This window comes from Grampus griseus (genome assembly GCF_964374135.1).
Source record: "Grampus griseus genome assembly, chromosome: 3".
Lineage (NCBI taxonomy): Eukaryota > Metazoa > Chordata > Mammalia > Artiodactyla > Delphinidae > Grampus > Grampus griseus.
The window spans coordinates 91,628,797-91,648,000 of record NC_139019.1 but is presented as its reverse complement, the minus strand read 5'-3'; the positions used below and the strand labels follow the sequence as shown (position 1 = coordinate 91,648,000).

The 19,204-nt window shown below is 38.7% G+C and overlaps 1 protein-coding gene across 1 annotated transcript in view; it reads right to left on the bottom strand.

Annotated features, from left to right (window-relative positions):
- The window catches only part of EPB41L4A (erythrocyte membrane protein band 4.1 like 4A), a gene marked incomplete at both ends in the record, with an annotated part of 261,576 nt that overhangs the window by 147,572 nt on the left and 94,800 nt on the right, over positions 1-19,204 (bottom strand). Inside the window, one exon of the mRNA XM_082651549.1 lies at positions 10,956-11,060. Within this exon, the coding sequence (XP_082507675.1) occupies positions 10,956-11,060 (105 nt within the window). The remainder of the gene's footprint in view (positions 1-10,955; positions 11,061-19,204) is intronic.

Here is a 19,204-nt window from a genome sequence, read left to right as displayed (position 1 = left end):
ACACCACAACCAAGTTGGATTCATCCCAGGGTCACGAGGATGGTTCAACATATGCAAATCAATGTTACATACCACATCAATAAAAGACAGAAACCATATGATCATATCAACAGATGCAGAAAAAGTAGGGACTTCTCTGGTGGTCCAATGGTTAAGACTCTGCACTCCCAATGCATGGGACACAGGTTCAATCCCTGGTTGGGGAACTAAGATCCCACATGCCACACGACGCAGCCAAAAAAAGAAAGAAAGGAAAAGAAAAAGCATTCGATAAAATTCAACATATATTCATGATAAAAACTCCTACCAAAGTGGATATAGAGGAAACATATCTCAACATAATAAAAGCTACTTATGAAAAACCTACAGCCAATATAATACTCAACAGTGAAAAGCTGAAAGCTTTCCTGCTAAAATCTGGAACAAGACAAGGATGCCCACTCTCACCACTTCTCTTCAACATAGTATTGGAAGTTCTAGCTACAGCAATCAGACAAGAAAAAGAAATAAAAGGTATTCAAATTGGTAAGGAATAGGTAAAACTGTCATTATATGCAGATGACAGGATACTAAATATAGAAAACCCTAAAGACTCCACACAAAAACTACTAGAAGCAAAGTAGCAAGATACAAGATTAACCTACAGAAATCGGTTGCATTTCTTTACACTAGCAATGAAATATGAGAAAGGGAATGCAAACAAACAATCCCTTTTAAAACTGCAAAAATGAAATAAAATGCTTAGGAATAAACCTCACCAAGGAGGTGAAAGACTTACATGCTGAGAACTACAAAACATTAATAAAGGAAAGTGAAGGTGATTCAAAGAAACGGAAAGATATCCCATGCTCCTGAACTGGAAGAATTAATATTGTTAAAATGGCCATCCTACCCAAAGCAATCTACAGATATAATACGATCCCTATCAAATTACTTGAGACATTTTTCACAGAACTAGAAAAAATAATCCTAAAATTTATATGGAATCATTAAAGACCCAGAATTGCCAAAGCAATCCTTAGGACAAATAACAAAGCAGTAGGCATAACCCTCCCAGATTATGGACAATACTACAAAGCTACAGTAATCTAAACAGTATGGTACTGGCACAAAAACAGACACATGGATCAATGGAACAGAATAGAGAGCCCAAAAATAAACCCAGACACTTATGGATAGTTAATCTTCGACAAAGGAGGCAAGAATATACAATGGGGAAAAGACAATCTCTTCAGCAAGTGGTGTTGGGAAAGTTGGAGAGCTGCATGTAAATCAATGAAGTTAGAACACACCCTCACACAATACATAAAAATAAACTCAAAATGGCTTAAAGACTTAAACATAAGACATGACACCATAAAACTCCTAGAAGAGAACATAGGCAAAACATTCTCTGACATAAATCATACCAATGTTTTCTTAGGTCAGTCTCCCAAGGCCACAGAAATAAAAGCAAAAATAAACAAAGGGGAACCTAATCAAACTTACAAGCTTCTCTACAGCAAAGGAAACCATAAACAAAATGAAAAGACAACCTACAGACTGGGAGAAAATATTTGCAAATGATGAGACAGACAAGAACTTAATGTCCAAAATATACAAACAGCTCATACAACACAATAACAACAAAAAAAACAACCCAACTGAAAAATGGGCAAAAGGTCTAAATAGACATTTCTCCAAAGAAGATATACAGATGGCCAATAGGCATATGAAAAGATGCTCATCATTGCTAACTATTAGAGAAATGCAAATCAAAACTACAATGAGGTACCACCTCATACCAGTCAGAATGGCCATCATTAAAAAGTCTACAAATAACAAATGCTGGAGAGGATATGGAGAAAAGGGAACCCTCCTATACTGTTGGTGGGACTGTAAACTGGCGTAGCCACTATGGAAGATAGTATGGAGGTTCCTCAAAAAACTAAAAATAGAGTTGCCATATGATCCAGTAGTCCCATTCCTGGGCATATACCGAGACAAAACTATAATTCAAAAAGATACATGCACCCCTGTGTTCATAGCAGCACTACTCACAATAGTCACGACATAGAAACAACCTAAATGCCCATCGACAGATGAATGGATAAAGAAGATACGGCGTATATATATATATATATATATATATATATATATATACACACACACACACACACATACATACACATATATACACACATGTGTGTATATATATATATATATATATATATATAATGGAATATTACTCAGCCATAAAAAAGAACGAAAATGCCATTTGCAGTGACACGGATGGACCTAGAGATTATCATACTAAATGAAATAAGTCTGAAAGACAAGTACCATATGATATCACTTATATGTGGAATCTAAAATACAACACAAATGAACATATCTACAAAACAGAAACAGACTCACAGACATAGAGAACAGACTTGTGGTTGCCAAGGAGGAGCAGGGTGGGGGAGGGAAGAATTGGGAGTTTGGGATTAGCAGATACAAACCAGTATATATAGGATGAATAAACAACAAGGTCCTACTGTGTAGCACAAGGAACTATATTCAGTACCCTGTGCTAAACCAGAATGGAAAAGAATATATATACTTATGACTGAGTTAATTTGCTGTACAGCAGAAATTAATACAACACTGCAAATCAACTATACTTCATTGAAATTTGTTTAAAAGAACATTGTATTAGTCCAAGACATACAACATAATGATTCGATATATGTATATATTGTGAAATGATCACCACAATTAAGTTTAGTTAACATCCATCACCTCACACAGCCTTTTTTCCTTGTGACGTGAACTTTCAATATCTAGTCTCTCAGAAAGTTTCAAATATACGAAGAGTATTGTTAACTATAGTCACCATGCTGTACATTACATTCCCAGAACTCATCTCATAACTGGAAAATTTTACCCTTTGACCACCTTCACCCATATCCCCCACCTCCCACTTCTGGAACCACTAATCTGTTATCCGCATCCATGAGTGTGGATTTTATAGATTCCACATATAAGTGAGATCATACAGTCTTTGCCTTTCTCTGTCTCACTTATTTCACTTATCCTAATGTTCCCAAGATCCATCTACGTTGTTGAAAATGGCAGGATTTCCTTCTTTTTATGGTTAAATAACATTCCATTACTTTATTTATACATACATATATCTCACATCTTTACCCATTCAACCACTGATGACACTTAGGTTGTTTCCATGTCTTGGCTATAAAAGTTTCAATTTGTAATAATTCAACATGACAAATTTCATTTCTCTCTTTGCAGTAGGACTTGTATGATCACTTACACACATTTTATCAGTCATTACAGGCATTTGCCAGAAGCTAAAGTTACAGAAAGTGAAATCTCACACTCACACTGCAAAATACAACAAATCGTAATGCAAAGAAGAATACCATTACTCATGGCAGCGCCTGCCTGCTAGTGCTCAATGGATGGGATCATTTTTGCTCAATAATCCTCAGAGCACTGGGGGCGGTGGGGAGGATACAAATATATACACAGTTTAGTTTTTATTTTTTTTAAGGAAGTTACTTCAGAAAAAATAGTGCCAGAAGAAGCAGCATTAAGCGTGGGAGCCTATATTCAGTCAGAACATAAGAAAACCATGGACAAAATCAACATTTTTAGGAAAAGGCCGAGGAAAAGTGATCATAAAGAAGACTGAATAGGAATAACCAGAAGAAAACTTGAAAAGAGAAAAAAAAGGAGAACGTGTTGTCAGAAGAACAAAATGAAAAGATTTTAAGAACAAGGGTCAATGCAACAACAGAAAGGAAGATAAGGGCTGAAAGTGTCACTTGGATGTAGCAGCTAGTGACGACCCTGAGGACCATTTCAGTGTACGATGGGCATCAAAGCTGAACTGTGAGAAGTTTAAGAATGAATGAGATTTGATGGGGACTTCCCTGGTGGTCCAGAGGGTAAGACTCTGCACTCCCAATGCAGGGGGCCCAGGTTCAATCCCTGGTCGGGGAGCTAGATCCCACATGCATGCCGCAACTAAGAGTTTGCGTGCTGCAACTAAGACCCGGAGCACCCTAAATAAATAAATAAATAAATATTTTTTTGAAAAGGATGAATTAGATTTGAGAAGTGGAGGTGATGAATTTAGGCAAAGCTTTCTGGAGTTTAGGTGTGACACAGAGGGAGTCAATACGGTAGTAGACAAAGGATCGCATGGGAGTGGGGGAAGGGTGGTTTTAAATGTGAGAGATTTAAACATGCCCAAACCTTGCCAGAAGAAAGGGAACAGAGAGGTAGAGGGCTGAAGATGCAGAAGAAATGAGAGGTGATAAAATCCAGGGGAGAGGCACTGGGGCTCTTCCACTGAGAGGAGAGGAAAGGATGGGTAAGAAGCAACTAAGTGTGTGAGAAGGGTTAAGGAGTTAGGGGGTTTCCATCAGATTTCTTTTATTGTCTTCATGAAGAAAAGAAGAGTTCACTGGGGAAGAGGACATCACATGCTGACTGAATTTGTATGCTACCTGTCTCCCTCCTTCTTTGACTTCTGAAGTCATAGGACAGCAGATTCAGCAGGTTGAATGCCATATTCTGAGAAAAGCTCTACCTGGATAGAATCTGCATTTGAAGGAGTAATTTGTAAAGACACCTCAAGTGCTAACATTAAAACGGGATGTGATTATAACCACTGATTTTAAAACCGGAAGTAGTATTGAGATATCACATTTATTCTTATTACTGCTTTCAATATCAACAAAACTAATCTTCAAAAATCTCCAAAGCTGTTTCAGAGTCCAAAACTTATTTGATTTTCTCTCTTCTTTCCCCCAGACTATTTCCTTCTTTCCTCTAGTCCACCTTTTAAAAATATGTATCACCAGCAATATTTTCCTCCATCCTAGTTTCAACAGGAAAGGCCTTCAAAATGTTTAACACCTTATAGTATATGTGTGGTCTCTAATTTGGTCCTACAGCAATCCTGAATGTTGGGTCAGGGAAGGCATTATTCTCAATATTCAGAAAAATGAAGTGACTTGACCATTCTTAGAAACGGACATAGGACTCAGACCTATCTTGAGACTCCAAAGGCAGCTGTCTGTTCTACCACACACACTTCACTTATAATAACTTCTGAACACCCAAAGGCAGCTCATGTTCCTTTCAGCTTCACAGTAATTTCAAATTCACCCAATTATTAAAGGGAATAGGCCTGTATCATAATTTCAATTCTCTGCCTATCATTAACAGATCTTACCATCCCTCCCTCATAATAAGGAATCTAGATAATCTTGAAGCAGCAACTAATATTACTCACAGACATCTGCAGATACACATGTAGCCCTAATCACAGAAATCCTGAGCATCTGCAGAAGGTTATATGCTATTATTACCCAGGAAAGTAACAGTATCTCAGGTTTCTGCCCAATGTGGTGACACCAAACAAGAAGGCCCTCAAGTTTCCACTGAGCAAGCAAGATAAGATGCTTTCCACAGTAACCATCTGTATTGGTTTCTTTCTGCTGCTGCAACAAATGACCATAAACTTGGTGGCTTAAAACAACAGAAATTTATTATCGTACAATTCCGAAGGCCAAAAGTCCAAAATGGTCTCAGTAGGTATAACAGACTGAATGTTTGTGTCCGCAGCCGGGAGTTTACATGTTAAAGGCCTAATCCCAATGTGATGGTATTTGGAGGTAGGGCCTTTGGGAGGTGCTTAGGTCAAGCAGGAATGGGATTAGTGCTCTTGTAAGAACTCTTTTACCATGTGAAGTTACAAGAAGTCAGCTGTCCACAACCTGGAAAAGGACCCTCACCAGAACCCAACCACGCTGGCACCCTGCTTCCAGACTTTCAGCCTCTAGAACTGTGAGAAATCAATGTTGCTTGTTTAAACCACCCAGTCTGTAGTAATTTGTTAAAGCAGCCCAAACCGACTAAGACGCTGGGCTTAAAAACCTAAGTGTAGGCAGAGCTGTGCTCCTTCTGGGGGAACCAGAGGAGAACCCTGGCCTTGCCCTTTCCAACTTCTAGAGGCTACCAGCCTTCCTGGCATCAAGGCCTCCTTCCAGCAAATACATGACTTTGACCTCTGCATCCAACTGTCACATCTCCTCTGACTCTCCTGCCTCCTCTTTCATGTATAAGAACTCATGTAATTATATTGGTCACACCTGGATAATCTCCCCATCACAAGATCCTTAATTTAGTCACATCTGCAAAGTCCCTGTTGCCATATAAGGTGACATATTCACAGAGGCTGGGGATTAGGACACTGAGCAGAGAGAGCTGGTACCCATTCAAAGTAAAGACACACCAAGCTAAGCTGCTGGCCACACGCCATAAGGAGAACAGGAAGGTGTTCCCAATGAACGGCCACTCAACTGGTGATAGGCAGGCCTAGAACACACTGGACGCAGCCCACTCTCCCAGCAGTTCTTCTGTTCTAGATTAAGAGTCAGTACTTTAAGAGAATTTTAAATATTTACAGCTAGTAAGTGGCAGGGTCATTCGACAAAGCTGGTGTGTTCCTGTAACCCTTATGACAGACGGCCTCACAGACACCTTCCATCACGGCTGGAAATTTTCTGTAAGTTGAACCACGGCCCAGATATAAAAGAGACATACCCCGCACAGACCAGTCTGGATTAAGAACGAACCTGATGACACAGGCCAGAGCAGAACAAAACGGAGGTTCTAGGCCCAGGCTAAGTGCTTTCACTATTGCTGTCTTTAAGGAAAGAAACTACAAGTACATGAAGCCCACGGTGCATCTTTTTTTTTTTTAAGGTTTTTTTGATGTGGACCATTTTTTTTAAAGTCTTTATTGAATTTGTTACAATATTAATTCTGTTTTATGTTTTGGTTTTTCGGCCGCGAGGTATGTGGGATCCCCAACCAGGGATCGAACCCGCACCCCCTGCATTGGAAGGCAAAGTCTTAACCACTGGAATGCCAGGGAAGTCTCCCCCATGGTTCATCCTTAAGAGGGTACTTTCTAAAAAAAAGCCTGAGGTAATGCAGGCGGCACTGTGTTAATTCAGTCTCAGTAACTGTGTCTTCACAAAAAAACTGTTTTTATTTTCCAGAGATTCTTTTACAGACCCATCCTGAGAAGTGAAGTTAAGAAATTATGATGCCCAGAGTGTTCCAGATCAAGTCAGCTGTACCTTAGAGAGACACTAGCTTTAACAAGATTTATTTCTGTCCAGCTGTTACTCTTTACACATATATAACACCTAAATCAATGTGTTTGCTACATGAATTTCCCAGGACTTGGTTCCATGGAATGTACATAAAATCTGTATTTTTTCATTTAATATTCCAGGCAGTAAATTCCCTTTCCTCAGAATTCCTCAGACTACATGAAAAACATAGAAAGCTGCAGAACATGGCCTGCATATATTAGGTATTCATTAAATAACAGCTGAACGACCACATGAATGCTGCAACACACAAAGGTCTAAATGAGCTCTCTTGTCACAGGTTAATCTGAGAAGTTTGCTTATTGGTAATTACCATTTAACTCTTCTCAACAAACATTAATATGTAAATTGCATAGAGAGTTCTTTTTATTTATTTATTTTTGTCTCTGTTGGGTCTTCGTTGCTGTGCGCGGGCGTTCTCTAGTTGCGGCGAGCAGGGGCCACTCTTCGTTGCGGTGCACGGGCTTCTCACTTCAGTGTTTCTCTTGTTGCACAACATGGGCTCTAGGCGCACAGGCTTCAGTAGTTGTGGCTCACAGGCTCAGTAGTTGTGGCACAAGGGCTTAGTTACTCCGTGGCATTTGGGATCTTCCCAGACCAGGGCTCGAACCCATGTCCCCTGCATTGGCAGGTGGATTCTTAACCACTGTGCCACGAGGGAAGCCCAAAAGAGAGTTCTTTAGTGCCCAAAGTATGCAAAACCTCTTTATCTTACACACATTCAAGTTGGGATATTATAGTGGTTGAAAAGTCTTGGAGACATGAAGACTGGGTTTGAATTCTGATCTTAATACTTGCTAGTTATGTGACTTTGGAGAAACTGTTTAATCTTTTTAGATTCCGTTTCTTCATCTCTGATGGTAGGATAATAATATTTAACTTGTACAGTTGTCCTGAGCATGTAATGAACACAAGAAAATGTTCAACAGTTCCTGATACATTGATGACAACAATGGTGATGGCTGATACACCTGGATTGAGGCCTCTTGGTTACTCCCATTCTCCAGAACAGACAACAAGCTCCCTGCCATGTGGGGGTCCACATGTCCTAGGGACATATTCATTAGGCATGTTGCATCCTAATTCTCCAGGGTAGCTGCCCATCTTCTCACGCAACACACACTAATTCTCTGAGGTGGGCCTAAAGCCTTCCCTAATCCTTCCTTGCCAGCTCTGCAGCCACTGCCAGTCTAACTCAGTTACATCTGCATGCTTATACTTCGACCACACCAGGCTGACTAGCAGTGCTGCAGGCTGCCCAGTCTATTTCCCCACCCCCAGCCAAAGTTCAGGCATGGCCCCAAGGCATGATCCACTGCTGATGGAGGGAGAAGGAGGGAGAGCTTTTCACTGATGTAGCCATCTCTTTTTCCTTGTCATCTTTCTTCCATTTTATCCCCAGCTCCTCATCCCACTATCTCTTTTTATTTGCTTCAAGAGTTGATCTAAGTGGTGCCCATTAGGGCCTCAAAGTCTTCTCTATATAGATCTTAATTACACTAAAGATTGTTACACAGGCATTCCCCATTAAAATAAACTTCCGGGTGCAGAAAGAGTAAAGCAATAAACAAAATCCCATCTAATGGACAGTAATTCAGGTATATTCACAGAAATCATTCCTCTATTTTTAGGACAAGGACTTTTCCCCATGTCCTGTGCTATTCTAACATACAGTTATTCTTATTTACCATAAGTAACTATGGGATATAGAGAGTGAACAGGGAAATATGCAGTTAGGTTTACCAACAATCTCCTCAGAAACTTACAGTTGGGGAGGTTGCCCTTCCAGAGTTAAAAAGGCTGCCTGCACTTCTTCCTGAGGGAGATCCCAACTTCTGCCTCAGAACCCAAGAGGAGAAAATCAGGAATGGAATCATGTGTTCCTACCCAGACACACGCTCCTAGCCCTGCAGAAATGATAGGCCTTGAAGAAATGGTTACCTAAAGTCAGAGTAAACTTTCATGAACTTATTCTCATAGCTTCCTACAATTAAAAGGAAAATAAGAGAATACATTTGAACATACAAAGACTAAGTCACATTTACAAATCACCTTTATTTTATCTGAGTTTACTAGAAAGAAATAAATTCAGGAGGCAAAAAAAATAGTTTTTCATGTGATTTACACATCTGATTTATTTTACCAAATAAAAAGCATGACTTAACAGTTTTCTCCTTCTAATTGTATAATTTATTTTCTCCTAAGACCTGTATCACAAATGCGAACCCTTAGGAATAAATGTAACAGAAAAGAAACTCTGTTCTGAATAAGACCTAGAAAACTTTAAATAAACTACCAATACCAACTGCTAATTCTTTGCAATGATATGAGCCATTGTTTAAAATTCTCTAGCTTTTCACATCTTTTTCTTTGGAATGTAAAAAAAAAAAAGACAGATAAGGTCTATATAATTTTAGCAAGACAGTCGATCTTTCCAGGCAAGGTCTGACATACTAGATAAGATCAGGAAACTGAATTTCCCTCTGCTAGGAAAAATACGATTTCAAAAATATGAATGTAATGCAAGATATCTTCTATAGCCTTCAATTTAATCTCTCAGTACAGATATACAGTTCTGCTATATTGACTTATGGCCTGTACAAAACAGAATTCAGTGAACTTCTGAGTATGTCCGTTCCCTTTCTTTGCATTACGTGTTAATGACCACTCGCCTTTAGAAAGCAATTCCTTCCTATGGAAAGCTAACCAATACACCCAATCTCTTATTCCTACTATGTGAAATGCTCATGTGAAACGAAACAGGTTATGGAACAAGCTCAAGAAAAATCACAAGTTACCGCCATCAATAGCATTCCGCTTGTCTGCCTCTTCTCATCCTAGCACGTTCTTGGGAACAGGAAAGAAAAGGCCCACTTAGACAATCATGCATCTCAATGAACAGACCCCAGACCCAGATGACCCAGTGGACACTGGGACAACTGAGGAAGAACGTATAAAAAATAAAAGATATGTCAAATACCGTATTTTTAAGGTAAGCATATAAGCATTATAAGCATAAATAAGACTGTCTATCTGAGGTTAAGATCTGTCTTAGACTTTTAAACCAAAAGTTACATTAATGAATATACTTTTGTACCTCAAAATCATCACCTCCAAAGTCTTTCCTCTGTTCATCACCGAGAGACAGCATTTCAGTCTTACCGAATAGAATCTATACTAACCAATGTGGTAAGTTTCTTAGTACCTCTCTACCATCCAACCAGTCAGGAATTCTTCAGTTAAATCCTCATGAACAAATGACATCCTACACCAAAAATTTGGTTGCCTTTATCACTCTTATTCCATGAAGCTCATGAATGAAAACCCCTACTTATTTTATAATTGCTCGTCCAACTTATAAAACTTAGATCGGCACCTTTTTACACTGTATTTCTTTAAATACTCTTTAACCATTTACTTTCTTAAAAAGCAATAATGCCTATCACTTCAAGAGACTAGCCACTTGGCTCCTAACACACATTAAATGGCTAATTCAGTCCTCCTAACAGCACAAAGGGAAAGTACTCTCTATAATATGGCTGCGAAAAAACAGAAACTATGTAAGCCACCTACAAAGAAATCTGCACACACATAAGCTATGAATCCTACAACTCTACAACTTTTGGCAGAAGTGGAAAAAATACAAAGAAATTAGCAATGGAAAACATGTTTATGTTCTTCAGTCATTTTCAGTTACAAAAACCTAAAGATCAGGAAAAGCCAGAGATACAGTGAAATTTATACAAGAAAAATTTAATATGAAGTCATTGTACTCACCGTCTGATGGTTTCTGTCACAGTAACGCAGCCCAAAGTAATCTATCTCCACAAGGTTTATGTGACGGAATACGTGCTCAAGGACAACGGAACCTTTCGTTGACTTCTGCAAAAATAATTCACAGTTTTGTTTTATAACAAACACAGTGTGTGTTTTTTTTAATAAGGTGCCTTGTCTTTCTCAGTGGGACACAGTCACAGTTCTCATCTTTTATTAGCTTTGCTCACATGGGAACAATTTTATTAGCCCATAGTTCCCTCTTTAAGTTTTGCCTCAATTACAAAGAAAGGGATTTCAGTATTAAATGAATTGCTTTGGAAAACAATTTTTAAATTGTTGTACATTTTAAATTAATATAAGGTTCTTTTCTTACAGGACTGTAAAATATCTTTAAGATGAAATTATTATTTTAATAAAGATAACAGTTTATATGAAGTGCATCTAATAAATTCATCAAAAAAACTTACTTTGGTTAAAAATCCCACAGTTCTTTCACTTTAAAAAGCAATTTTCACCTACATCATTACTCTCACAACTAATGCAGAAAATATATAAAATTAAAATAACAATAGCCAAAGCTTTTTAAAATTTTTTCTTATTTTCTTTAGTAAGGTTTTATGTTTTATTTTTTTAATTGAAATATAGTATGCATACAATATTATGTTAGTTTCAAGTGTACTACATAAGGATTTGACATTTGCATACATTATGAAATGATCACCACAATAAGTTTAACAACCATCTTTTCCCATACGGTTACTATGATATTATTGACCATATTCCTTGTGCTGTATATTACACCCCAATGATTATTTATTACATAACTGGAGGTCTGTACCTCTTAATCCCTTCATCAATTTGGCCCCCTCCCTTCTGGCAACCATCCATTTGTCCTTTGTATCTACAAGTCTGCCTTCATTTTGTCTTATCAGTTTGTTCTGTTTCTAGATTCCACAGGTATTTGTCTTTCCCTGTCTGACTCATTGCTCTTAGTAAAATACCCTCTAGATCCATCCATTTTGTCACAAATAGCAAGGCTTCTTTTTTTTTTTTATGGCTGAGCAGTATTCTACTGTGTATATACACACTGCATCTTTATCCATTCATCTATCAATGAACACTTAGGTTGCTTCTACATCTTGGCTATTGTAAATAATGATGCAATGAACACTGGAGTGCATATATCTTTTCAAATTAGTGTTTTTGATTTCTTCAGGTAAACCCAGAAGTGAAATTCCTAGATTATATGGCAGTTCTACATTTAAATTTTCAAGAAACCCCCATACTGTTGTCCATAGTGGCTGAATCAATTTACGTTCCCACCAAAAGTGTACAAGGGTTCCCTTTACTCCATGTTCTCACAAACATTTGTTATTTGTTGCCTTTTGATGATAGCAATTCTGAAAAGTATGAGGTGGTTTCTCACTGTGGTTTTGATTTGCATTTTCCTGATGATTAGTGATATAGAGCATCTTTTCATGTATCTGTTGGCCATCAGTTTGCTTTCTTTGGAAAAATGTCTATTCAGGTCCTCTTCCCATTTTTAAATTGGGATGTTTGTTTTTTTACCATTAGGTTGTATGACTTTTTTGTGAACCTTGGATATTAACCCCTTATTGAGTATATTGTTTGCAAATATCTTCTCCAATTCAGTAAGCTGTCTTTTCACTTTTTTGACAGTTTCCTTTCTGTGCAAAAGCTCTTTAGTTTGATGTCGTCCCATTTGTTTATTTTGCTTTTGTTTCCCTTGCCTGAAGAGACAGATCCAAAAAATATATAGCTAAGACTGATGTCAAAGGGCCCACTGTTTGTTTTCTTATAAGAGTTTTATGGTTTCAGGTCTTACATTTACGTCTTTAATCCATTTTGAGTTTATTTTTGTATATGATGTGAGAAAGTAGTCCAGTTTGATTCTTTTGCATGTAGCTGTCCAGTTTTACAAATACTATTTATTGAAGAAGCTGTCTTTTCCCCATTGTATATTTTCCTGCCTCCTTTGTCATAGATTAATTGACCATATAAGTGTGGGTTCAATTCTAGGCTTTCTGTTCTGTTCCATTGATCTATATGTCTGTTTTTGTGCCAGTACCATATTGTTTTGATTACTGTAGCTCTGTAGTGTAGCTTGAAACCATGGAATGTGATACCTCCAGCTTTGTTCTTCCTTCTCAAGACTGCTTTGGCTCTTTGGGGTCTTTTGTGTTTTGATACACATTTTAGAATTATTTGTTCTAGTTCTATGAAAAATTCCACTAGTATTTTGATAGTGATTGTGATGAATCTATAGATTGCCTCAGGGAGTATGGTCATTCTAACCATATTAATTCTTTCAGTATGTAAGTACAGTATATATCTTCTTTTTTTTAAATAAATTTATTTTATTTATTTATTTTTGGCTACATTGGGTCTCCATTGCCATATGCAGGCTTTCTCTAGTTGCAGCAAGTGGGGGCTATTCTTCGCTGTGGTGCACAGGCTTCTCATTGCAGTGGCTTCTTTTGTTGCGGAGCAAGGGCTCTATGTGTGCAGGCTTCAGTAGTTGTGGCATGAGGGCTCAGTAGTTGTGGCTCATGGGCTCTAGAGCACAGGCTCAGCAGTGGTGGCACACAGGCTTAGCTGCTCCACAGCATGTGGGATCTTCCCAGACCAGGGATCGAACCCATGTCCCCTGCATTGGCAGGTGGATTCTTAACCACTGTGCCACCAAGGAGGTCCCACAGTATATATTTTCATCTATTTGTGTCATCTTCAATTTCTTTCATCAAAGTCTTATAGTTTTCCAAGTACAAGTCTTACTTCCGTGGTTAGACCTACTCCTATTTTACTCTTTTGATATAATTGTGAGACTGTTTTCTGTTTTCTTAATTTCCTTTCCAATAGTTCATTGTTAGTGTATAGAACTGCAACAGATTTCTGTATGTTAATTCTGTATGTTGCAACTTTACTGAATTCATTTATTAGTTCTAATAGATTTCCGATGACATCTTTAGGATTTTCTATATACAGTATAATTTCATCTGCAGATAGTGACAGTTTTATTTCTTCCTTTCCAAACTGGATTCCTTTTATTTCTTTGTCTTATCTAATTGCTGTGGCAAGGACTGCCAATACTATGTTGAATAAAGCGGCAAGAGTGGGCCTCCTTGTCTTGTTCCTGATCTCAGAGGAAATGTTTTTAGCTTTTCACAGCTGAGTATGATGTTGGCTGTAGTTTTGTCATATATGACCTTTATTTTGTTGAGATATGTTTCCTACATAACCACTTTGTGAAGAGTTTTTTTTTTAATCATAAATTGAGGTTGAATTTTGTCAAAAGCTTTTCCTGCATCTATTGAGATCATTATATAACTTTTATTCTTCAATCTGTTAATGTGGTATGTTACATCAATTGATGTGCTGATATTGAACCATTCTTTCATCCTTGAGATAAATCCCTCTTGATCATGGTATATGATCTTTTTAATGTATTGTTGAATTTGGTTTGCTAATATTTTATTGATGATTTTTGCATCTATGTTCATCAGTGATATTGGCCTCTAATTCTTTTTGTGGGGTCCTTGTCTGGTTTTGTATCAGGATGATGCTACCCTTGAACAATGAGTTTGGAAGCATTCCTTCCTTTGAAATTTTTTGGAATACTTTGAGGACCCATGTTAACTTTTTGTTTGTTTATTTGTTGGCTGCTTTGGATTTTCATTGCTGTGAGTGTGCTTTCTCTAGCTGCGACAAGCGGGGGCTATTCTTCGTTGCTGTGCATGGACTTCTCTTTGCAGTGGATTCTCTTGTTGCAGATCACAGGCTATAGGCGCGTGGGCTTCAGTAGTTGTAGCATGAGGACTTAGCAGTTGTGGCTTGCGGTCTCTAGAGCACAGGCTCCATAGTTGTGGCTCAGGGGCTTAGTGGCTCCACAGCATGTGGGATCTTCCCAGACCAGGGCTCGAACCCGTGTCCCCTGCATTGGCAGGCAGATTCTTAACCACTATACCACCAGGCAAGCCCTTAACTCTTATTTAAATGTTTGGTAGTATTCACCTGTGAAGCCGTCTGGTACTGGACTTTTATTTACTGGGCGTTTTTTTTTAATTACTGATTCAATTTCATTACTGGTGATTGGTCTGTTCGTATTTCAATTTCTCCCTGATTCAGCCTTGAAACATTGCATGTTTCTAGGAACTTATCCATTTCTTCTAAGTTGTCCATTTTATTGGTGTATAATTGTTCACAGTAATCTCTTAGGATCCTTTGTAGCTCTGTGGTGTCAGGTGTAAATTCTCTTTCATCTCTGATTTCATTTATTTGGGCCCTCTCTTTTTTTCTTGATAAGTCTGGCTAAAGGTTTGTCAATTTTGTTTATCTTTACAAAGAACCAGCACTTAGTTTCATTGATCTTTTCTACTGTTTTTTCAGTCTCTATTTCATTTATTTCTACTCTGGTCTATGATTTCTTTCCTTCTGTTAACTTTGGGCTTTGTACTTTTTCTAGTTCTTTTAGGTGTAAGGATAGATTGCTTGACATTTTTCTTGTTTTCTGAGGTAGGCTTGTACTGCTATAAACTTCCTTTAGAACTGCTTCTGCTGCAGCCCATAGATTTTGGATTGTTATGCTTCCATTTTCATTTGTCCCCAGATTTTTTAATTTTCTCTTCGATTTTTTCGAGTGACTCATTGGTTGTTTAGCAGCATACTGGTTAGCCTACAGGTCTTTGTGTGTTTTGCAGTTTTCTTCTTGTAGTTAGTTTCTAGTCTAACACCAGTGACGGTGAAAAAGATGTCTGATATAATTTCAATCTTCTTAACTTTATGGAGACTTGTTTTGTATCCTAGCATGTGATCTATCATGGAGAATGTTCCATGTTCATTTGAAAAGAATGTATTCGGCTGCTTTTGGATGGAATGTTCTAACTGTACCTATTGAGTCTCTCTGATCTAATGTGTCGTTTAAAGCCACTGTTTCCTTACTGATTTTCAGTCTGGATGATCTGTCCATTGATGTAAGTGGGGTGTTGTTTTTGTTTTTGTTTTGCCTGGGCCCAGTGGCATGTGAGGTCTTAGCTCCCTAACCAGGGATCGAACTCATGCCCCCTGAAGTGAAAGAGTGGAGTCCTAACCACTAGAGCAACAGGGAATTCCCTGAAAGTGGGCCGTGAAAGTCCCCTACTATTAATGTGTTATTGTCAATTTCCCCCTTTATGTTTGTTAATATTTGCTGTATGTATTTAGGTGTACCTATGTTGGGTGCATATATATTTACAATTGTTGTATTTTCTTTCTTTTTGAATCGATCCCTTAGATGATTATATACTGTCCTTCTCTGGCTTGTTACACTCTTTCTTTTAAAGTATATTTTGCCTGATACAAGTATTGCTACCCACCAGCTGTCTTTTCATTTCTCTCTGCATGGAATACTTTTTTCCATCCTCTTACTTTCAGTCTGTGTGTCTTACATCTCAAGTGAGTCTCTTGTAGGCAGCATATACATGGGTCTTGTTCTTTATCCATTCAGCCACTCTCTCTTTTGACTGGAGCATTTAAAGTAATTGACAGGTATGTAATTATTGCCATTTTGTTAAGTTTTCTGGTTGTTTTTGTAGTTCTTTTTTCTTCCTTTCTCCTATGATAGATTTTTGGTTTGCAGTTACCATAAGGTTCATATTTAACAACCTATATACATGTGATTATTTTAAGATGACGATTTCAAGTTTGAAGACATTCTAACATTAATCTCCCCCCACCGCACTGTTTACAGTGTTTGACATCATATTTTATATCTTTTTGTTCTGTATATCTCTTATATAGTTCTTGTGGATATAAATAATTTTCTATATCTTCTATCCTTCCTACTAGCTTTATAAGTGGTTGGTCAACTACCTTTACTTTATGTTTGCCTTTACCAATTAGATTTTTCCTTTCATAATTTTCCTATTTCTATTTATGGTCTTTTTCCTTTCCTGCTTAGAGTAGACGCTTTAAAACTTCTTACAAAGCGGATTTTGAGGTGCTGAACTCTTTTAGCTTTTCCTTGTCTGTAAAACTCTTTCCCTCTCCTTCAAATCTGAATGATAGGGACTTCCTTGGTGGTGCAGTGGTTAAGAATCTGCCTGCCAATGAAGGGGACACGGGTTCAAGCACTGGTATGGGAAGATCCCACATGCCACAGAGCAACTAAGCCAATGTGCCACAACTACTGAGCCTACACTCTAGAGCCAACGTGCCACAATTACTGAAGCCAACGCACCTAGAGCCCATGCTCTGCAATGACAGAACCCACAGCAATGAGAAGCCCGCGCACCGCAACGAAAGTAGCTCCCACTCGCCTCAACTAGAGAAAGCCCGCACGCAGCAAGGAAGACCTAACGCAGCCAAAAATAAAAAAATAAATAAATTTATTTAAAAAAAAATCTGGATTAGGGGATTGGTTCAAGATGGCGGAGTAGAAGGACATGCTCTCACTCCCTCTTTTGAAAACATCAGAATCACAACTAACGGCTGAACAATCATCGACAAGAAGACACTGGAACTCACCAAAAAAGATACCCCACATGCAAAGACAAAGGAGAAGCCGCAATGAGATGGTAGGAGGGGTGCTATTACAATGAAATCAACTCCTATAACTGCTGTGTGTGGGTGACTCACAAACTGGAGAACACTTACCACAGAAGTCCACCTATTGGAGTGAAGGTTCTGAGCCACATGTCAGGCTTCCCAACCTGGGGGTCTGGCAACAGGAGGAGGAATTCCTAGAGAATCAGACTTGGAAGGCTAGTGGGATTTGATTGCAGGACTTCGGCAGGACTGGGGGAAAAAGAGAGTCCACTCTTGGAGGGCACACACAAAGTAGTGTGCACATCGGGACCCAGGGGAAGGAGCAGTGACCCCATAGGAGACTGAACCAGACCTACCTGCTAGTGTTGGAGGGTTTCCTATAGAGGCAGGGGGTGGCTGTATCTCACTGTGAGGACAAGGACACTGGCAGCAGAAGTTCTGGGAAGTACTCCTTGGTGTGAGCCCTCCCAGAGTCCGCCATTAGCCCCACCAAAGAGCCCGGATAGTCTCCAGTGTTGGGTCGCCTCAGGCCAAACAACCAACAGGGAGGGATCCCAGCCCCACCCATCAGCAATCAAGCAGATTAAAGTTTTACTGAGCTCTGCCCACCAGAGCAACAGCCACATCAACCCACCACCAGTCCCTCCCATCAGGAAACTTCCACAAGCCTCTGAGATAGCCTCATCCACCAGAGGAAAGACAGCAGAAGCAAGAAGAACTACAATCCTGCAGCCTGTGGAACAAAAACCACATTCACAGAAAGATAAACAAGATGAAAAGGCAGAGGGCTATGTACCAGATGAAGGAACAAGATAAAACCCCAGAAAAACAACTAAATGAAGTGGAGACAGGCTATCTTTCAGACAAAGAATTCAGAATAATGATAGTGAAGATGATCCAGGACCTCGGAAAAAGAATGGAGGCAAAGATTGAGAAGATGCAAGAAATGTTTAACAAAGATCTAGAAGAATTAAAGAACAAACAAACACACATGAACAATACAATAACTGAAATAAAAACTACACTAGAAGGAATCAATAGCAGAATAACTGAGGCAGAAGAATGGATAAGTGACCTGGAAGACAGAATGGTGGAATTCATGCAGCTGTGGAACAGAATAAAGAAAAAAGAACGAAAAGAAATGAAGACAGCCTAAGAGGCCTCTGGGATAACAAACGCAACAACATGTGCATTATACGGGTCCCAGAGGGGGAAGAGAGAGAGAAACGACCCGAGAAAATATTTTAAGAGATTATGGTCGAAAACTTCCCTAACATGAGAAAGGAAATAGCCAACCAAGTCCAGGAAGCACAGAGAGTCCCATACAGGATAAACCCAAGGAGAAACACGCTGAGACACAAAGTAATCAAATTGGGAAAAAATAAAGAAAAAGAAAAATTATTGAAAGCAGCGAGGGAAAAACAACAAATAACACACAGGGAACTCCCATAAGGTTAACAGCTGATTTCTCAGCAGAAACTCTACAAGCCAGAAGGAAGTGGCATGACATACTTAAAGTGATGAAAGGGAAGAACCTACAACCAAGATTACTCTACCCAGCAAGGACTTCATTCAGATCCGATGGATAAATCAAAAGCATTACAGACAAGCAAAAGCTAAGAGAATTCAGCACCACCAAACCAGCTCTACAACAAATGCTAAAGGAACTTCTCTAAGTGGGAAACACAAGAGAAGAAAAGGACCTA